We start from the raw sequence: 22,717 nt of genomic DNA on the forward strand, positions 1-22,717 counted from the left end.
TTTTTGGTTTTTCGAGACAGGGTTTTCCTGTGGCTTTGGAGCCTGTCCTGGAACTAGCTCTGTAGACCAGGCTGGTCTCGAACTCACAGAGATCTGCCTGCCTCTGCCTCCCGAGTTCTGGGATTAAAGGCGTGGGCCACCATCACCCGGCTTTGTTTTTCTCTCTTTTTTTTTTTTTTTTGGATTTTCGAGACAGGGTTTCTCTGTAGTTTTTGGTGCCTGTCCTGGAACTAGCTCTTGTAGACCAGGCTGGCCTCGAACTCACAGAGATTCGCCTGCCTCTGCCTCCCGAGTGCTGGGATTAAAGGCGTGCGCCACCACCGCCCAGCTTGTTTTTCTCTTTTGAGACAGTGTTTCTCCGTGTAGCTATGAAGCCTGCTTTGGCAGTACCTCTGTAGACCAGGTTGTCCTTTAACTCACAGAGATCTACCTGTCTCTGCCTCTCCAGTGCTGGGATCCAGAGTGTGTGCCTCCACCACTGGGCAACATTAGTTTTTCTTTTCATAGTCCTCAGATGTTCCCTTGGGCTGTTCCAGGTTGTGACACACACTTGGTGTTGCTGCTTTTTACAACACACGTGTTTTGGTCTTTGAGAGCCTTACACACTGTGCTGATTTCAGTGAGATATACCCTATAGATTTCTGCATTTGAATCTTTGATCTCCAGTTGTGTGGCCCTGGGCAGATTTAGCTGTGACCTTGCTGGGAAGAGGCACATCACTGGATGGGATTGGAGGTTTCAAAGCCCTACCCTGTTGGCCATTAGAGCCCTGCCCACTACTCCAGGATCTGGTGTGAGCTCTCAGCTCTTCCTCCTCCATGCTGTATCAGCTCCCTGCCATGATGAACTCAGCCCTCTGCACCCATCAGCCCAAATCAACTTCCTTCTGTAAACTGCTTCTGTCTTCGTGCTTTCTCACAGACTCTACCAGAGTAATATACCTGCCTGGGATATAGGGCGATGACATGGTGAAGCGGGGATGGTGTGGAGGTAGAGGTTGGGAGGCATTTAAGAAGATGCAGCAATCTTGTGTCAGCTCAGGGTGGGTGTAAAGATCAGGCAAGTGAAGTACCTCTTTAGGAATGGACTCAATTAACACAACCCCTGGAGTTATAAATCTAACAGGGGCACTGGCCACTGAAGATTTTGGCTCCCTTTCCTGGAGATAAAGGGGAATGAATGGGTTGGCAACCAGAGGCTTATACAGCTGCATTCTGGGGCCAATAGGGTGGACGAGTCATACAATCTTCTCTGGATGATAAACAGCGTACTCCAATCATGCCCAGTTGAATATAATCTTGTTTCCCAGGTGGATCCACAACCCAAATATAATTAGGGGATTGTTTGCTGTAGGGCAGCTGTAGTAAACCTTTGGTATCTTTCAAACCTTTGGTATCTTTCAAACAGAAAGATGTCAACTGTTGCCAATAGAAGATCATCTGAGAGCCGGGCGGTGGTGGCGCACGCTTTTAATCCCAGAACTCGGGAGGCAGAGGCAGGCGGATCTCTGTGAGTTCGAGACCAGCCTGGTCTACAAGAGCTAGTTCCAGGACAGGCTCCAAAAACACTGAGAAACCCTGTCTCGAAAACAAACAAACAAACAATAAAAGAAGATCATCTGAGGCGGGCAGTGGTGGTGCACGCCTTAATTTCAGCACTTGGTAGGCAGAGGCAGGCGGATCTCTGTGAATTCAAGGCCACCCTGGTGTACAAGAGCTATTTCCAGGACAGGCTCCAAAGTCACAGAGAAACCCTGTCTCAAAAAAGAAACAAACAAAAAAAAGAAGATGATCATCTGAATGCTGGAGCAGAGATGAATTAGGGTGTGACACCGTGAATCCTATTAAGTCTTTTTGTAATGTCTCTCCAAAGAGTGCAGGGGAATTTTTGAACTCTTGGAGTTCAGGTTAGCTGTCTCTTCTCCTTGGACATTGAATCAGTCCACTTAAAGGCAAATATGAACTGTCTAACTGGTGTCAGGGGAACAAAGAAACCTTAAGCTTTAGGATTGTGGGGCTAGAGAGATGGCTCAGAGGTTAAGAACACTGGCTATTCCTCCTGAGGACCTGGGTTCAATCCCAGCACCTATATTACAGCTTCCAACGGTCTGTTACCCCAGTTCTAGAGTACCTCACACCCATATTGCTTTTAAGGTGTAAAGAGATTGTCCTTGGGGCTGGAGAGATGGCTCAGAGGTTAAGAGCACTGGCTGCTCTCCCAAAGGTCCTAAATTCAATTTCCGGCAACCCCATAGTGGCTCACAACCATCTATAATGAGATCTGGTGGTATCTTCTGGTGTGTGTATACATAATAAATAAATCTTTAAAAATAAAAAGAGATTGTCCTTAATTGTTTCCATTACTCCTTGTACTTGTACCTTTTTTTTATTGGTAACTGGGTTTTTTAAAAAGAAAAGCCTCTGTCCCAATGGTTTATTTAAAACAGAAATATCTGCCCCACTGTCTACCAAAAACTTAATTGGGTGACCTTTGCAATGGTCTGTCCTGTCCCTTTACGAGACAAGCCCTACCCACTCCCTCTCCTGATCTGCTGAGGTAAGCAGATCTTCCTTCTGCTTCTGGCTTGAGCCCTTTTCCTTTCCATCTCTCTCCCAGAGAGGTAGCTTCTGCCTTGGCTCCTCTCCCTCCCTCCTTTCTCCCCCCCTCTGCCTCTTTCTCCTCATCCCCCTTCTCCCTCCCGCTCCCCTTTCTCCTTTCCTTCTATAACCCACTAAATAAATATACAACCTCATTCGGCATGACATGCCTATCTGACTCAGTCTCTCACCTGCCACGCAGCTCCCTGCCTGGGGCTAGCTGCCTTGGTGTCCTGCAATGGTCTTGTGCCTGCTGCCCACTCCCACTTCTTCCTGGGACAGGGGGCAATGACTTAGAGGAAGGGTGTTGCCCTTTTCCTGATCTATGTTCCTTTCTTTAATCTAGCCCTGTATAACTGGAAGACTCAGGCCCCTTCCCCTTTTTCCTGATGAACCCCCAAACCCTAACTGACCTCCAAGAATCTGTCATTCACACGTCACCCTACCTGAGATGACTTCAAGCAACACCTGACTCTATTTACTTCAGAGGAAAGGGAACATATTGGGACAGAGGCAAGGAAGGCTTTTTGGTCTCAGCTACCAGTATGGATGCTGAAATCTACTGTCTTTTGAGGCAGCTTGTCTATCCCAATGCCCTGGTTGGTACACACACAGATTCCCAGGCCCTGGACACTTCACTGATTGTTAGGATTTTGTCTGTGGGTACCGAGCAGCTCGCGGTGGGTCCGGTGCCTGGTCCTGAGCAGCGGGTCCCTGACTGGGAGAGCTGTTAGCCCTGGGCAGGGCCCAGCCATGCCGCAAGCAGCTGGGCAGGCGACAGTGAGTCCCCCAGAAGGTGCAGTTTCCCAGCAGTGAGTGGCTGGGCAGGTAAACAGGTGGGAGACACGTGGACAGACATATCATATAGAATAGAATTGGATGTTTATTACTTAGAGGAGGGGGGGATAAAGGAGAGAGAGAGGGAGAAAGGGAAGAGAGAAGAGGACAGAGATAGCGAGAGAAGGGAGCGGGAGAAGAGGAGCACACGTGCCAAAAAAGACACACAGAAGCCAAGAGGGCAAGAGGAGGGCAGGGGCCACTGGGAGTGGGCGTGGCTTGTCTCTTAAAGAGACGAAAATCATAACACTGATACCTTATGAATGAAATTTGGGGTACAGCTCCAAAAACCCACTAATTTGTTGAAGACTACTGAGGTTCTTCAGAGCTCAAATCCAGGGCATTTCTTGAGTAATTACAACAAAGCTTTCAAATTTTGTACCCCTTTTAATCAACTGGCTCACAAAACAAAGGGGCATTAAATCTGGCTTTTGTCCCTTCATCAGCTCCAGACATGTGCAAAAAATTCCACTAGAGGGCTTAACAGGAATAAATACATTCCAGCTCAAGCCAAGTAGCCCAAGAGTTTACAGTAACCAAGACACTAAAAGGCAGAGGCAAGCAGCCTGGCCATACAGTTATACTGGCTGCCTTCCAGTCATCTGAGTCTGACTGCTTGTGTTTAAGAGCGAGATCCTCAAAACAAGAAGTGGAACACAGGCCCACTAAAAAGGGAGCAAAGTACATGTTCTGTTTCAAACTGAGATAAAGGCTGGGGTTCCTATTTAACATATTAAAGCAGACCTGGCCTCCAGGTTCTCCCAGCGTCCCTCAGTCCCTACCTGTTACTGGGTATGGCTGGCATACCCTGCCCTCTATCCTGAACTCTCCAGTTTAGGGCCTGGGTCTACCCTTGTTCCTGGGGTTCATTTTGAGAACAGTTTCTGGTCAGCTAACTAAAGTATTCTGTTTGTTCCTGTGCTCCCCTTGCCCCGCCTGGTGATTAGCTGTAGGGCATTGACTCCATCGTTGGTATGGTAATTTCCCACCTGCCTGGGCAGAAATCCTTGTGCAGCAGCTTGGTATATAAGGATTTCCCCAAGGCTGAATAAATGGCATTTGGCTGATCTCCTTACAAATGACCCAGGTCTCTTTGTGTGTTCTTCCAATCTCCAGGCCCTTGCCCGACTTGTGTAAGGTACAGTGGCGAGCGAACTGTACCAAGGGTGTAACACAAAGTCGGGTGTTACACTCCAGCCCAGGGCCTGGGCTATCCTTCCCCCAGAGGTTCTCGCCTATATAATCCAGACATTTTGGTTACCTGCCCTTTGTACCTTTGGCCTTCTGGCTATTGTACATCGTTCCCTTCTCTCCTCTTTTCTCTCTCCCTCCCCACCCCATAGCCCAGTTCAGCCTGGTCTTGTCTACTCTGGACACTCCCAGATGTCTCTGCCTTTACCTACTCCCTCCCTTTTATCTACAATAAACTTTCTCCTCCACCACACCTAGAAGCAGTCATGGCCTTTCTTTTCTTTTTGATTTCTTATATTTTTCCATTCAGCACATATAAAAAATGCACACACACAAAGTCCAAACTCAGAAAAACTGTAACCCTTCTGATCACAAGAGAGGTGGGTAATAAATCAGAATAAAGGGGGCTGGGTTCTACCCTCTTAAGCTTCCAAGAGCCCTTGGTCACTGTTGTTAGGATTCAGACATTATGCTGGCCTGTGTCACCTGGCAGGATGCTCTCAGGCAGTGCCCCAGCCAGGCCAGGGTCCTATGGCTGCTACATCACTTCCTATATACAATGGTGCAAAAGGTCCCTATAAAGAGACAAGCTCCGTCTACTTTCTATACAAGGGGTATATTCAGAAGGGGAAGTGGGGGAAGTAGACGGGGACAGGATGTGGAGGTGGATAGAGTGGGGTGGGACATGAAGGAGGGGCCTGTGGTTGGGGAGCAGGAGGATGAGTCTGGAGGAGATGGGGGAGATGGCGAAGATGGGTTATAGACAGGGGTAAGGGAACCAGCCCGGTAGAGGTAGCAGGTCAGTTTGACATCCTACCAGTGAGGAAGCTTTTTAAGAGACCCAAACAGCAGAATAATCCCCAGAGACACAACCCTTAAGCCAAGCAGGTAGGTTTGAACGAGAGCCATTCATTGATCAGTATAAAGGTATAAAGTATTGATCAGTATAAAGTATTAGTGATCCCTGTGACCGTGAGTCAAATTGTCTTCATAGCTGGGTTCAGGAAGCCAGTGGATGGTCATTCCATTTCATAAGAGGGCCAGCCAATCTCACAGTAAATATATATAGACTTTAGTCATTTTTCTGTCTATCTATGTATCCATCCATCCATCCACCCATCTACCTACCTATTAATTAATTTTGAGTATGACCCTGTATTCCTCCACAAACCCTTGGGGGAAATTTTTTGGAATACATGGAAGAAGTGATAGTTTAGACTTGTTGGTCCCCACTGTTGTGATTCCAGCTACACAGTGTGGATGGCACTTCTAGGTTCCAGGGCCGCGCATGTGCAGACAAGCGCTTCCAGGGCCGCGCATGTGCAGACAAGCGCTCAGGCCCAGGGACCTTTAGAAGATCATCTGAGCCGGGCGGTGGTGGTGGCGCACGTCTTTAATCCCAGCACTCAGGAGGCAGAGGCAGGCGGATCTCTGTGAGTTCGAGGCCAGCCTGGTCTACAAGAGCTAGTTCCAGGGCAGGCTCTAAAGCTACAGAAAAACCCTGTTTTGAAAAACAACAAACAAACAAACAAACAACATAAAAAAGGCCCTGAGTGACCTATGTGCAGCATGGTTGCATCACCTATGTATGACGCAGCTACATTCGCCCTTGTCAACTCCCTATGTGCATACACTAGGCAGCCTTTAAAAGCTGGACACACCACCTTCAGCCCTCTCTTTCTGCACACCGTCTTCCCAGGTCTGTACATGTCTCCTCTAATAAACTCCAAAGCGGGTTTGTTGAGTGCTTCGTTCTCACTCACGCCAGGTAATTTCACCCACTTTAGGAGAAAATTTAGGTGACTTGAGGAAGTAAAAGATTAATACGACCAATCTAGCAGCTCTGGTAATGAAAAGAGGACAACCCCACGTAAGATCTGCCACATCTTCCTTGAGGGAGCTAGTGAGAACATGGGGCCTGGAGAGGAGACTCCAGGAGTGGATAACTATGACTGGAAAATTCCCGTTCTGAAGAGGACAGGAGACCTTCTTGGTTTTGTTTTGCAGACAAATGGACAAATAAACTGGCATTTAGAGGGTGCCAGCCTATGGCAGAATCCGGAGGTGGGGTGGGGGTGGGGGACACACTCCAGCGACAGAAAGAACAGCATGCAGAGGGTGCCACCTGGTGGCAGAATCTCGGAGTCAGTTACCCTTCGGACGACACAAACACCAGGAACAAAATCAACCAATGAGTATTTAAGATTCTTTGACCTAGGCTTATATATAATGTCCAGAGTTGCTTTTTTCTTGGGGGAGGGGGGATGTTGCTGGTTTGTTCTGAAACACGGCCTTCTCATTATGTCGCCTTGGCTGGCCTCAAACTCAGAGATTGCCTTCCATACTAGGATTAGTTGTGCACCACCACTGCCTTTTATATAAAACTTTTATCATGATCTTCTTTTCAGATAGGGTCTTTCTGTGTAGCTTAGACTGGCCTTGAACTTGCAGTTCTGTCTCAGCCTCTGAACTGGCTGGGAGTAATAAAGTAGGAACCAGACAGCCAATTACGCCCAGATAGGGAGTGGTTTCGGTGGTTTACAGTGCACCACACGGTTGTATCTCAAGTCTGTGTATGCGTCCCTCATCAGAATTACAGTCACAATGGGTGTTCCTTGGGGCTGGAGAGATGATTCAGTAGTTATGATCACTGGTGGGGGCTGCTATTCCAGAAGACAGATTCCCAGCACCCACATGGTAGCTCACTATTGGTAAATACAGTTCTAAGGGATTTGACACCCTCTTCAGGTTTCTCTGGGTACTAGGCACGCAAGTGACACAGGCATGCAAGTAAAACACCCATATAAATAATAAAAATTTTAAATCTTTTAGAAGTTTATATTCATACACAAAATTTTTAAAAAACCTAAAACTTTTTGAAAAATTCCACGAGAATTCCATCTGATCCACGAGATGGTACTAGATGGAAAAAAGGGTTCAGTGGGAGGGGGATGAGACAGGGCTGTGGGCAAGAGTATGAAAAATGATCAAAATACATGAAATACATGTGTAAAATTGTCAAAATACTATGGATGAAGTTTCTCAATTGAGGCTCTCTCAGATTAGTTTGTCAGGTTTTTATAAAACCAGTCAGCACAATGTGCATGTGTTCACTTGTATCTACAGGGATGTGTCTACATGCATGTTGAGGCATTGAGGCTGACATTGGGGTCTTCCTCTCTAGCTGTCCACTTATTCAATGAGGAAGGATCTCTTAATTGAACCCAGAGTTCAGCAACGCTTCTGGTCTGACTAGCAAGCTTGATCTGGGGTTCCTCTCTGCCTTCCAAGTGCTTCAATTATATGCAGCTCACCAGTCTTTTATGTGGGTTCTGAGGATCGGAACTCATGTTTCCTCAGGCTTGTGCAGTGTTTTATCTGATGAGCACTCCCCTAGTCCAACAAATGTTTCTACAAACTGGGAGTTAAACTGGGCACAGTGGCACATGCTTTTAATCAGGAGGCAGGAAGATTTCTGAGTTTGAGGCTAGCTATGATTACAGAGTGAGAAGACCCTGTTTCAAAACAAACCAACTTTCCCCTAAAAAAAAATAGACAATATATAGAGGCCTAGGTCAAAGAATCTTAAATGTTCATTGATAAATTTTTATAAAATTCTACCATCATTACCTTTTGGACACAGAACTTGAGTGTTTCTCACACAAAAACCCTAGCTTTTGTTTCACATCCCTTTTGTGATCAACACTAGCCTGTTTCAAAGGGTGGCTCTCTTGTCCTGTGGTCTCAGAAGACCAGAGTATAAAAGGCCCCTCAGTGCAATCTGTCCACTTGTCACACTCATCTGCACTGGGCTGGAGGGATGGCTCAGTGGGGGAGCACACACTCCTAAAGTTTGGATCCCCAGCATTAGGCAACTCACAGCTGCCTTTAACTCCAATTCCAGGGGGTATGGCATTTCTTGGCTTCTGTGGTCAGGCACCCACACATACAGACATAAAAAATAAAAACCTTAAAAAAACAAAACTACCCTTTGCTTCTCCTGATACTAATCTTCAACTCAGAATTCCTATACTGTCCTCTTTTGCCCCCTCAACACAACAGCCTGTAAAAGAATGCCTTTCCTGTTTTTTCTTGCTTCTGAGATGGTCTCACAGAGATCCAGCTCCCTCTGCCTTCCGAGTGCTGGGATTAATGGTGTGCACTGTCCCTTTCCTCCTGTGTTTTTGTCTGACCCACCAGGCCCAGGCATGTATTCTGAGAAACTGTACCGTGTCCCTGTTTCCATGTGTCTCTGCCTTGTTCTGAGTTTCTCCAGCACTTCTTCCAAGCTGTCTCCCTACCACACAGAAAACCTGGGATGAAGCATCTATTTCCCCTTTCCTTTCACAGTAGGAAACAGTTAAAACTTGCAGGAGTGGTGGTGCACGCCTTTCATCCCAGCACTCGGGAGGCAGAGGCAGGTGGATTTCTATGCGTTCGAGGCCAGCCTCATCTATAGAGTGAGTTCCAGGACAGCCAGAGCTGTCACACAAGAAACCCTGTTTTGAAAAACAAAACAAAAAACAATCAACCAAACAAAAACCCACCTTGCAGGAGCAGTCTTCAGCTTCTCCATAATGGGAAGTGCTTGCTCTTTATTACAGGCTGGTTTCCTCCAGAAAAGAGAAAATTTGATAAGAGCTAGTTTCTGTCCGTCACCTAGGGCCAAAAAACTGCTTTCCAGAGCCAGTTTCATACCCTTTTAAAGAAGAGTGAAAGAAAAATAAAGTTGTTCAACTAGCACAACCCTTGGAGTACTCCCATCTACAAACCACAGCCTGTGAGTGATGTCCGTGGTGGCCTTAAACTGACCCTCCTGCCTCCACTTCCCAAGTGCTAGAATTACAGGTGTTACCACCATTCCTAGTTTGGAATATTTGCATGTTTGAGTTTGCATGTGTAGAGGGCAGAGGACAACCTCAGGCGTTGCTTTTCAAGGGCCTGTGCCCTTTGTTTGCTATTTTTATTTGTGTATTTGTGTCTGTAGATGTATGTAGGTGCTCACCATGGCCAGAAGACAGCACCAGATACCCTGAAGCTAGAGTTATAGGCAATTGTGAGCTGTCCAATACAGGTACTGGGACCTGAATTTAGGACCTCTATAAGAACAGTATACCCAGTTCTTAACTGCTGAGTCATCTTTTCAGCCCCTCCTCTTCCTTTTTTTGAGTCTAAGTCTTTTAATGGGGCTTGAGTTTGCCTTAGGGCTGAACTGGCTCCAGCTGGTCTCTTCCTTTCCAGCACTGGATTACAAGTGTACTACCATACCCAATTTTTCACATGGTGTTGGGGACCAAATTTGGGTTCTTAAACTAATGTGGCATGCACTTTACTAACCAATCTTCTCAGCCCTGAAATTTGTTTTTTTAATTGTGGTTGGTGCATGCCGTGACACATACGTGGATGCCAGAAGACAATTGCTGATTCAGTTTTCTCCTTTTTTTTTTTTCATGGAATTCAGGGATTAAACTCAGCCTGCCAGACTTGTGCAGCAAGTACCTTTACCCTCTGGGGCATTTTGCTGGTCCTAGGACATTTATTTTCAAAGAGACTCAGAGGAGATGCAATACTCAGCTAAAGGGATAAAGGCATAATGCCAAAGTACCAGACATTATTTTTGTTTAAAGACATTTTGATTCTCACCAGTCAGTCCTTGCCAGATTCTTAGAAATAACCCAGGGGAGATTAAAACCAAGGAAGTAAATGTAGCCAAGAAAGGTAGGGCATTTTATTTTACATACAAAAAGGGTGCAGACTGAGTACTTTCCCCCCCAAACTGGGGAAGAGATATACTCAAAGATCACATTTGTGTTGTCCACGGTGCCCTCTGAGACGGGCTCCTCTGAGATAACATATCCAGACCCACATCCCATTTTCTCCAAAGGCTATTTCCTCTGCAGAGGAGTTTTCCCCAACGGTGTCCAAATCTCTCTATTGGAGGAAACATTTCAAATACACTTGAAATCGACATTCATTTAAAAAATACTACAAGTTTCATTTTTTCACAGCTGCGGTTTTTTTTTTTTGACCAGTGCCAGGGTTTATGAAACATTACATATCTTAAAAAAAAAGTAGAAAAAAGACATTTAACAATAACTAGACATATCCACACATGAATTAAAACTGATTTCCACAGCTGATTTATACATCAACTTTAAAAAAAATGGCAACCAACATCCCAACATCTTTTAAAGAGTACAATGGGTAAAACTTAAAAAAAAGACAAATAATAAATTAGAGAGTGTAGTATATCCAATGGGAATTGCTGCATCAACATTATTTTCCATTGGAGGGTTATAGGATTTTTGGTTTCATCTTTTCTGCTGTTCTCTGCTTGATAAACAGAGCTCCTTCCCAGAGCTAGCTTGCTCACAGATCACACTGTCTCTGAGAACACTGAGGAACAGTTCCCAGGAGCCCGTGCTGTCTACGAGAGTAAAACACACAGACGGGCACACATATCCATCTGTAAATACATATATCCCCCAAGAAATGGCTCATGTTTCCTGAGACATTCCTAACAGATTGTTAAGCCTTCTAAAAGGCTTTGGTGCACAGGCTGGCCTGGGATTTGGTCTGGAGCTCCTGAAGAGGAGTACCAAAAAGCTTCCCCTACCCTGAAAGGTGGGTTTGGGTTAGTCAGGATGGCAGTTGTCTGTGTGTGGCTAGGATGACGGCAATGCACTCTGGCTTATTACCAAAGATAATCTTCTGCTCTGAGATCTTAAAGGTGGTGATGGCACCAGAAAAATGATTGTGATGGCAGGGGCAAAGGGAGAGTATAGGAGGGAAGGAAGGTAGGGGAGAGAACCTGTCCACACAACTGAGGCTTCTTTATAACATCAAGTTTGGTAACTGAACTAGAGATATGTTCACTAGAGTACATGTTCACTTTTTTCCCCCTTGATAAGCTGATCTGTAAATACTGGAGTGGGTTTCCTGGTTGTTTTATTGAGAAACTATGTCAACTACTATTGCCTATATTCAGGGATCTACTTACTATTTTGATACAATAAGAACTCTATTCTTCTGTACTTAGTTACCTGCAAAAGGAGTAGGACAAATACCTTAAGACTCCCTCAGAGACTCCCAAGATTGGGGAGGAAAACACTGCTCAAAACTACACACTCATAGAAGGACCATAGTGGCTCCTTCTTTTCCATACTTAAAAACTAACCCCCTTAAAACAAATTCCCCCAACAAAGGAATTCTTATTTGATTCCTACCAACCCATTATGGGGAAGGCTGGAGTCACTGGCCATCAACATCAACATGGGACTTCCTTGAAGTCTGCAAAACCAAGAAACCCAGAGATAAGTGCTTGTTACCCACATGGCCACTCCAGATGGGTACCTAATTATCCTGGCTCCCTGAGGGTCTCTGGAATCAACCTACCCACTTGGGGCAATGGAGCAGATGGTGGCAGTGGCTTGGCAAAGGCAATGTTGGTTGTATGACCATGCAAACTCCTGGTCTTAAAAACTCAAGCCCTGGCATGACTGACACTGGACAAATCATTACCAGGGCAACTAAACAGGAATGGAAAAGTGGTTTCAGTACGAAACTTGGAAGAGGCGACTGGGACATAGGAGTCATGTGGGCTTGGAAGGGATGCACTGGAAGATAGAGAACAAGTTCCTTTGAGGAAATGCTTCCTAGGCTTCTGAGGAAGTTACTGAGAAATGCAGCCATGCTTGCTCAATATGGAGGGGAATGAATTATCTTTTACATTATTTTTAATATTAAGGCTATGATCCTTAGTAACCACTTTAACATAACATTACCATTGCTGGCATTACAAGTGGTTGCTAACAATGGATATCAACACTAAATAAGCACTATAGCATAGTTTTCCTCTGAACTAAACTGGAAGTTACTTTACAGAAGATGGACACCATCTGGCTAATGGACATGGGCTGTTTCTGAGTTCTTGTCATTCGCTAAAAATGAAAATGAAACTAACACTTTCAGGAACCTTAGGATCCTTGCTGTCTCACATAGTTCCTTTCAATTGAAATGGGACTGGAACTGGAGACTTACGTGGTCACCTGATGTACACATTCCTTTACAGACCCTGTTTGCTCCTAGACAGACCCACAATAGAAGACTGTTAATTAAGGCAGTCATGAGTGCTCACTAGGTGCTGGCACATTCAGCACAGCCTTGTGGGCAGTCTGGGGCGAGAACTCTCAAGATCCACTTGTTATAACTAGACACTGCAAAGACACCTTGTTGTAACCACTGGCCTTCTTGTACCCAAGTCTGCTCAGGTTGCAACGCCTCAAGGACAGCAAAGCTGGAGGAAAGTCCAAATAGTACAGCATCAAATGCCCGTCTCTAGAACAGATGAGTCAGTCTTAAGAGGAAGTAAATGCATCAGTCCTAACGTAAACCATCGTTAGGTCTCACAACTGAGTTGGAACAGTGGACTTTGATGAGGGAAGATGAGGGGAGCGCCTATGCCCTAGGATCTGGCTGAGCTTGCAGCCAGGCAACTGACAGAAACAGGGATGTGTAAGGAGTCTGATGTGCTGGTGGGGTTGTAACAGATGAGCAGTTTTTCTAGAGAATTCAGAATTAAAAATTTAAGGAAGATAATAAGAGAATTGCCCAGCTTTGGGACCACCTTGGAGTGTCAATGGCCTTGAAAGGATCACCGCTGCCCTGCAAGTTAAAGGGACCTATGTTACAAAACCCAAATATCTAGAAAGGAAGGGATTTGTGGGGCTGGAGGATGCCAACAGTGCACTAGGGAGGACCCTTCCCCACTCCCACAAACCACTCAGGTCCAACCTCTCAAGAGCTAGCCTATAAAAATATGTTAAGACAAAAAAGAAGTCTTGGGCCCAGCTACAGGGCATTCTACCCTGCAGCCAAACTCATCACTGCCTTTTGCTTTACTGTGGAGGCAGGGTTGGGGAGGCACTTAGTGGGACAGAGAGTGCCAGGATGCTCTAGGCCTTGCCACCATTTCCTGGTACGAGGATTTTTAAGTTTCTGTAGGGGAAGTCAGAGTTGTCCACATGCCAAACGAGGGACTATGTAAATTTTAGTGATGAGCTTTAACTACTACATAAGAAGAAGGAAGCAAATCCTAACACTCAAATTCCTTATGAGGAAGGGGTTTGACCCGACTTCTCCCTGCTACTACTCTGTTTCATGGAGAAAAACATTTTTTTTTTTTGTAAATAAATGACTGAGTAGCAATCTTTACAAAGGCTGAGCAGCTCTGAAGCCAGTAAAGAGAGAGGTTCCCAAGGTCCAACAGAATACACAAGGCGCATAAACTCTGTTCCGTTTGATACGATTTCTGAAACATGACCACAAGGAGTCCTGACATCCTCCAGTCTTCTACATATACAAGCAGAGTCCTGTGCTGCACTAAGTCACTAGTCGCTGCCCTATGCGGGCAGCTCTTTATACCCAGATATAAGACCTCTTTGATCACGTGAATAATCATTGGAAATGTCACCAAAATGAAAACAGAACATGAGAAGAGTACCCCCCCCCCACACACACACTATTTATGCGACCAATGATGCGGCACGGTGGCATGTCCAGTGAAGATGCCATTTTGGCAGGTACAAAGTGTACTGGGGAACACATGCTAATATACGGTCATATTATCTGGAAAGAGTCTCTGTTCAATTGCTAGGACAGAATTTTAGACCTTTCATTACAGATTCATTTTCCCCTGGAATTTCCCAGCACCAACCAATCTTACCTTCCCTGTTTACTGCAGCCCCATGTACCAAGTTTTAAGCCTGCTGCTATGGACCTGCTCCAAGATAACTACAGGCTTGATTTCTAAGGCAGACCAGTCTAGCTGCTCTAACTCAGTCTTGGGGCAGACATGACACACTGATGTCTTTTCCCGGCCTCAGGATGCTGCATCCTGAGGCTCCTCTGGCAAGTTGGAAGGCAGATTTGCTGCCCTCTTTCGTCCACTACTGGCAATACAGTGGTGGCTGTTTAGTCACTAATGTTGTCCCCCAAGTCAACAGAAATTCACATGGCTATCTAGTAGGAAGTCCCTGGCAGTGGAGGAAACAGAAATTTTGCTTTGTTGTTAAGTATCTCCTCTCTGAGATGAGGTGCCTTCCTGGTTGATCACAGTCCAGCTTGGTGCTCATCCCAAGTGCTCAGGAGCAGGGCTTTCAAGCTCTAGGCTGATTAGGTCAAGGGGCTCTGGTGGGGACTTCTCTGCAGCGGAGAAGATGAATGAAAATTCAAGTATGTTTCCTTGCCAACCTGAGAATTCACTCAGGGTGACACAGAGTTTGGCTTCTTCTCTTCCAAGGGCTGCAAATCACTCCTCAAGAATGTCCTCTGGACCCACGTTTTCTCTGAATGGCTTGGCTGGCCCATCCCCCTTGAAACAGAAAAAAGCACCCCCCAACCAATATAACCAGACACAATATGCATCTGCCATGTTGTTTATAAAACAAAAACAAAACCCCCCAAAACTAAAAGTGCAATAAAGTCAGTTTCCTTTCCTTTGCTCAGAACCACAGGTGTGTTTTGCTACAGTCGGAGCAAGGGAGTTGTTTATCAAAAAAGCTAAGAACGTCAACACACAGGGACAGTAGACTGCAGATTTCTCACAGCTTGTGTCCTACAGTGTAACTTCACAGGAGCAGGGGAGGAAGGGAGGGACAGAGGGAAGGACCTGAATCCTGTGGCCAGCTGGGCTGGAGTCACCCAGGCACAGAGGGAAAGGAAGTCATCCTACTAGACACACCTGGGAAGTGGAGAAGTCCTCCAGCCCAGGGTTGTCATCTTCCTCCTACCTTCTAGGCCACACCACCAGCTACTTGAAAGAGCCTTTAGCTTAGTAGTTTTTATGCTGGAAAGGGTTGAGGGTGGTGTAAGAGCCAGGAGTAAAGGAAGAGGAGGGAGGAGAATAGTAGTCCTTGAGTTTTTGTGAATGACACCTTCACTGTAAACAATGGGAAGAGAGTCAACCAGATAGCCCAAGGGCAAGCAGTGGAGAAGCAGCAGCTCTGGACCTGCTCAGAGCTCAGACAGAGGGATTGCCACTGGCCCACTGGGCCCTGGCTGCCTGCACTGGCTCCTTCTGGGGGCATCTGTTTTCTTCTTTTTGGTTTGGATCTCCACCCTCCCCCACAGAGGAGTCCCTTCCAATGAGAAATGGCAGGAGCTGCAGGTGCAATTGGAGCCAGAGTCCCCAGGACTTGAGGACTCCTGGGAGGCACTGGTCACTTGTGTCGCTGAGCAGTCTTCTTCCTTTTCCTCTTAAAGAAACAGCAGCACCTGGAGCACAAGAACATTTAAGTCAGTCTAGAAATCTCCGGCTCCCAGCAGATCTCTGCTTGCTTCTGCTTACTGCAGGGGACAGGGTTTTCTCCTGGTGCCCACCCACATGGCTGCCCACCATTTACGGCACACATACACTGGAAGTAACAGGCAGTGTCTATGAGAAAGTTAAAGGCAACAGCTGATTTGATTTTCAGCCACTCCGCCTGATTATCAAAATGCTGTCCTCTAGACATGGCTGCCACAGGCATTTCTGGAAGAAGGATGAAAAAGGCTTTGTTACTAGACTAACATCAAACCCAGCTACTCCATCTTTGTCTAGAACCAAGAAGGAGGGTGCTCAAGGTAACAGAAAAATAGCCTGCAGTGTATGCTCCCTTGATACCAGCAGCAGCTCAATGCAACTCACTGGTCAGTAAGCAAGGAGGCTAAACTGAGGCAAATAAATCTCACACAAAGTATGAAATCTAGAATCCTGGCAGTCACATGACGTCAACAAATGACTAAGATTCTTTCTACTTTGTTCTTGTCCCCAACATGATGCCTGGAGTAAGCAGAAGCTCTAAGCTCATAAAAAGGGTGAATCTTTATCTCCTAAAACCAGCACAGGTGCCAATCACCCCAAGGGGACCAATGCCCGAAACCCAGGAACTAATAATCCTTGGGAAACTCTGGTCACAGGGATTCCCCAAGACTGCCACTGTTCCAGACAGGGTTAGCAACTGGTTTATTTAAGGTAGAGAGGTTGAGGCCCTCAAAGTGCCATCTCTTGGGGAAATAGCCTGCACAAGAGTGGCACCCTGGCCCTGAAGATGCCCTCCTTAGTCCAGTTTTAGACTAGGAAGCATGGCTGTTGTGTAGGCACTGGAGAGGGCATATTGAGGGCTATGGCAAGGTTGATGCAAAAGGTATGCTCTTTCCAGAAATGAAAAATGGAAAATGAGGAGGGTGGGCAGAAGGCAGTGGATAGGTCAAAGATGCCAGATGACAGAGGAGAATAAAGTTGTAAGTATAGCTCAGATGCTTGATCCTTAAAAGAAAACTTTTTCTGAGAAAACTATTTTAAGTCTCTTACCTAACCCTTTCAGGGTTAAAATAACCTTTATTATTGTTTCTTTCTTTTCTCTTTTGAGACAGTGATTCATTATTATGTAGCCAAGGTTGGCTTCAAATGTGCAATTCTCTGGCTTCAGTTTCCCAGAGTTCTAGAATTTATAGGTATATACTACCATATCTAGACTGAGAAAGTTTCTTAGAATGTAGAAATAAACCTTACACAGATAATGATGTGAGCTTTCCAAGAACTCAAAGACATGAATGAAATGTGGAATTTTGAGACAGGAGTTTCTTTCTTTTCTTTTTCGAGGTAGGGTCTCTCTGTGTAATAGTCTTGCCTGTCTTGGAACTCACTTTGTAGACCAGGATGACCTCAAAGTCTGATATCTGCCTGCCTTTGGGATTTCGGGCTTCTTAAGAGAGTTTTAAAATATTTTCTTCAAAATCTGGCCATGGCAATATATGCCTGTAATTCCAATGTTTGATGGTTGGAAGAAGGGTCAAGAGTTCAGAGTTATTCTTGGCTACATATCAAGTTTGAAGTCAACCTGGTCTACAAGAGACCTTGTTTAAACAAATACATAGATATTTGTGTGTGTGTCCCAATCAGCCCTGGGTGTATCAATAACATTTATAATTACTATTAATAGATGTGAACCAAAGTGTTATATACATCTGGAAACTGTATAAATTATTTTAAATAAAAGTGATTGATAGCTTTAATAGTCCTTAAAGGAAACATTAGAAAAGAATTTTAAAAAATCTATACACATGTATTAGAAATGGACATTTGTTCTTAAAACCTTTTATTCATTTTAGGTATATGGGCATTTTGTCTACATGTATATCTATGTATCATGTGGGTGCCTGGTCATAATATGGCATTGGATCCTTGGGACTGGAGTTATAGATAGTGGTGCATTCCATGTGGGTGCTAGGAAATGAAACTGCTTCTCTGGAAAGGCAGCCAGTACCTTAATCACCGAGCCATCTCTCCAGCCCCTGAAACAGACATTTGCCAGGTTGAATGCCCAGAACTTAATATTTAAGTAGACAAGTCAAATCTTATGAAGAACTAGTATTTCAAAAGTCTTTTTTAAAAAAGACTTATTTATTTTATGTGAGTGCTCTATCTGCATGTACACCTTTATTCCAGAAGAGGGCATCAGATCCCATATAGATGGTTGTGAGCCTCCATGTGGGTTTGGGAACTGAACTCAGGACCTCTAGAAGAGCAATCAGTGCCAAGCCATCTCACCAGCTCATCAGTCTTACCTACTTCCTTTCAACTATGATTTTAAGTGGTTCTACTAACTCTAAAATTAACCTCTATTCTTACTTTCTGTGTGGAGGACCCTAAGATGATGATTTTTGTTTTCAAAGAAAAGCACTCAAAAACAAAACCAAAAACCAAAACCAAACCTGAAACACTGGGCCCATTCCTGAATGCCCAGTGGATTCTCTTGGACAATTCATAGGAACTAGCATGTGCTCCTGCTGAATCACTAGACACATGAGTAGCAGCTGCCATTCAGAGGAACAGCGGCCATATTTTGCATTTAGAGCCCTATATGGCTTCAGCAGGAGTAGATGCTTTTAATTCCACCAACAAAGAGGGAGGCCTTACAATCTGTTCTTAAAGGCTTTGATTTCTATGGTGACCACCAGCAAAAGGATCTGGACTTGAGGCCAAGTCCACTGACTAACTCTATACAGTTAAGTTCCTCTCAGAACAGAGTACTCCCTTTGTGTCTTAGGTTCCCTTTCAGTTGCTCCTTTAAGTGACCAGAAATCCTTTACAAGTTAGAGCCCAAGCTGATCCAGGATTCTCCCTACCTGACCCATCACTCCTTCCTATCATCCTGTACCATGTGATCTTGGCACTCTCCTGTCTCTCTTCTGCTCCTCTGCACTAAACTGGCCCAAGTCCTGCTGTATCTAAAGGTCTTCCTTGAGAATTCACAGTGATGCCTCCCCTCTCGGCCTATTGGGAATAGCATGAGAAATCTGGAGCCGTCCTTGTTCTGTCCTTGTCCTTTCACATGCACGTGCTTCCTTTCCTTCACTTGCCCTGTTCCTCCCGGCCATCCCAGGTCCCTGAGTTCTAAGCACAAGGTTGAGTGAGTATAGTAAGACCTAAAGTAGTTGCAATTGGGATCATGTGACTGACACCTCACAGGAAAAAAAGAAACCATGACAACATTAGATTACACAGACACATGAATAGACCAAATGTCCTCTTTGAAACCCTATTCTATTGCCATAAAACCCACTGTTATGTTCAAAACATATCTATTCCTAGGCAACCCCCCCCGGACAATTTGGCTTAGATAATCAGAAATCAAGGCCCAATCCAATTACTGAAGAGAATTTTTGAAAACGAAGTAATCAGAATCCAGCAGGCTATTATCATAGCATAGAATATAACCTAATGTGTACAGTGTGGGAGGGTTACAAACTGCCACCAACATGAATCTTTCAGGGATTTTCCTTCCGCATTCCCGTATGTCCACATCTGTATTAAAGAAGCCTTTTCTGGAAGAAAAGACAGGCTCCCATATCCCTGTCAACCAAGTCAACCCTTACTTAGCCTACTATTCTTTCATCAAAGAATAAGGGGAACAAACAAACAAAAAACCCAGCAATGTCCAGTCAACACCAAAGTGTTGATCTTTCCTTCAAGGAGTTCTCCTTTTTTAGAGATTCTTGCTATAGATGAAAAACTAATGAAATCAACAAGGCACTTACGGATTTCCTCCAAACAGACGATTCCTATTACAAACCAAGTTGCCAAAGGTGAGACTGATTATCTGGTGATAATACTGTTTTGTGGTTATTGAAACATCTAAGACCTTATCTTTCTAATCTTGGGCCCTCTCTTTCTGATAGTACTATTCATAACTTGGGAGAAAAAAATTAGAAGAAGAAGTTTACTCATCTTAAAAAAAATAGGTAAGTTTGGATATTGTGAGATCATTTCTGATAGAAGGGTGCAGCGATAAATGAGGTGGGATTGAAAGAAAAGAAGGAAAAGATTGATTTTGGGGTACAGGCCTGCCCCACCCCGCCTTGTAGACCTAATTTCCCCAGTCTGGGTGGCTAAGACATAAGGAATTCATTCAGTATTTCTAATGCTTTGCCAATCCCAGAATAGTCAGGTCCACTCCCCTTGCATGTGGACTGGAGAGAGGGACTCACCACAGGTTGAGCATTTTCAGGCAGCTACAGAATATATAAAGAGAAAAACATAGAAAGGAAGAGAGAGAGAGAGAGAGAGAGAGAGAGAGAGAGAGAGAGAGAGAGAGAGAGAGAGATATTAGTCCACGGATGAGATGGAAAAGACTCCCTGTGAACATGCAAACATGCAGTATGTGTCTGTGTTTAGTTTCCTCCTGCTGAGGGAGGCTGAGCAGCCCATTTGATCGATCTTCACATTTAACAGGAGGAGGAAGCCTGACAGGAGTATCAGTGTGGGAGCTGCATCTCAGAGGATGCAAAACAGAAAGAGCTGGTGGAAGCCTCAGGGTAGGCTTTCCAGGGCAACTTCCAGGAAGGCAAAAAAGTGACCTGGCCTGTAAGAACTCAAGTATCAGGCTGAACCATCATCTGGTTCCCACACAAGGTCTTGGACAATGCTTAGCTAACTTCCATATGCCAATTCAAAAAGCAGCAGCTAGCACTCAGCTCTTCTTAGAGACAGGAAAAGTTTAAGAGATACTCTATCGTATTAGAAGATGAAACAGAGGGAGTTCACTGTTTGGAAATAACTACTATACTAAAGAAGGACCTAAATTCTGATCATACTAATTCTCAGGTGAAACTGAGTCCACAATCATCAAGATACCACCAAAGTATAGATAATAAAAATTCTTATACTTTTACTATCACAAAATTTGACCTAAAAGCCATCTGCCCTCACCATTCTCCAACCACACTTTAACAAAAGTGTCTTGTACTTAAAAGAAAAGGGAAATCAAGTGTCCACTTTTTTACACTGATCAAAACCGTCATCCTGTGATTTTGTTGTAATTTTTTTGTTTTAACAAGATGTGAAAGGGAACCTAAAACCAAAAGCTTGGAGGTAAAGATTTCAGACTTTCCCTGTACTTGAGGTAACTATAATATAAGCAACAGCCCTCCTCATCCCATCGACAAGCTACATGAACAAATGGCATCATAGCTGTGTGTAATGAGGGATTGTTTGGGACACCTCACCTCTCTAGCTTTGACTGTTCCATGGAAGTGATCTATTGGATATATGACTACTGTGTCCTTACATATATATATATATACCATACGCACAAGGCTGAGCCAATAGTTACCTAGGCAAGACAGATTGGTAGCTCATGAAATCACTACCAGAACCAGTATACAAAATGCTCAAGCAAGGAATTGAGTGACATTTGGTCAAGACAACTGCTCTCTTTTAGTTTCTACACTTTTCAGAAGGCCTAAACCTGGAGCTGGAGGCAAGAGGTATAATGGTCCTTTCTGCTAAATGGGAAGACTTTAACCTCTCTTTATATTCTAGTATTTAGAATATGACAGACAGAACACACTGACTGAACTCTTTTTGTATGAAAGAAATCTTTTTTATCTTTCACATTGAACACAAACACCACACTCACACACAGTGTATACATTTACCAGAATGAAATGAATAGGTCCAAAATATAAATCTGTTTAGGGCCTAAGACTAAGGTTCCTACGAACATGGTGCTCAAAATACAGTATTAGATCCATATCTGAATTTCTAAAAAGAATAGGTACAAATGTGAAATGGGGAGTAAGTTGGGGTGGAGTGGGAAAAGGTAAAGCCCTCTTTCAAGATCAGAGCATGCAGAGTGTGGTAGTTCTCAGTTTTGGCTGCATGTTAGAATTCCCCGAACTTTTAAATATTTTTATTATCAGGCCAGATACTAATAAATTAACCTCAAATTTCTGGGTCCATGCAGAAGCATCTGTATTTTCTAACATATTCTAGGAGATTCCAAAGTGAGAGTTCAGAAAGTGGGACTATCATATAATTTATTGAGAATGAAAAAAATAAGCATATAATTAAAATCTCCCAAGCTCTTGAGGAGAAGTGTAATTCCTAAAACAGTCTCCTCCTGGCACCACCTCCCCACTGCACCCCTTGTCTATAGGTATCAACAAGATAGAGCTAAAGTCGTGCTCATTAACTTTTCTATCTGTTAAGTAGGAAAGACTTCCTAAAGGCCAAGTGAGCTTACCAAAGAGATGGGCAGGAGGACAACCATGCCAAGTATATCTGGAAAAAGACTGAAGTTCAGCTTGGTGACCCTGACTGATGCCCAGAGGTGTAATCATGTCTTGGCTTGGACTAAAAATATGTTGTTTGCCAGAGAGAACACATTAATGGGATAGTGAATGTTCTCAAAGAGCTTAAAAGAAAGGTCATCCCTGTCAGGGCTAGCTATAGTTAGTGACTCATGTTTCTCTAGCTTTCCCTACCTGATGTCTTCTTGAAGTTTAAACCTGGATCTGAGTTTGGGATAGGGGGAAAGGAAAAGAATTGGTAGAAGTAATATTGTACAGCAGCAGCAGCATCACCTTCCAGCCCCAAAATCTCAGAGTTTAAACACAGACCATGCAGAAAGCACCAATGGGCTAGTGGGAGAGCACAGCAAGACATAAACATGCAGAAGAAGCAGAAGAGGAAGTGAGGAACTGCCTTGCTTTCTTGGGATTAGGGTCACTTTGCTATCCCAAGATTTTTATATTTACAAACACAATTG

General features: G+C 44.4%; 1 protein-coding gene across 6 annotated transcripts in view; it reads right to left on the reverse strand.

Annotated features, from left to right (window-relative positions):
- Positions 1–10,333: 10,333 nt before the first annotated feature.
- The window catches only part of Csnk1g1 (casein kinase 1 gamma 1), a 121,244-nt gene continuing 108,860 nt past the window's right edge, over positions 10,334–22,717 (reverse strand). For 2 of the 6 annotated variants that reach the window (XM_075965445.1, XM_075965443.1), the window contains one exon: positions 13,810–15,899. In XM_075965445.1, coding sequence (XP_075821560.1) covers positions 15,845–15,899 — 55 coding nt within the window. In that variant the 3' untranslated portion in view covers positions 13,810–15,844. Of the gene's footprint in view, positions 15,900–20,156; positions 20,181–22,717 lie in introns of all 6 variants that reach the window. The other 4 variants (XM_075965440.1, XM_075965441.1, XM_075965444.1 and 1 more) reach the window with 4 other exon arrangements.

Source organism: Microtus pennsylvanicus, chromosome 3 (genome assembly GCF_037038515.1).
Source record: "Microtus pennsylvanicus isolate mMicPen1 chromosome 3, mMicPen1.hap1, whole genome shotgun sequence".
Classification (NCBI taxonomy): Eukaryota; Metazoa; Chordata; class Mammalia; order Rodentia; family Cricetidae; genus Microtus; species Microtus pennsylvanicus.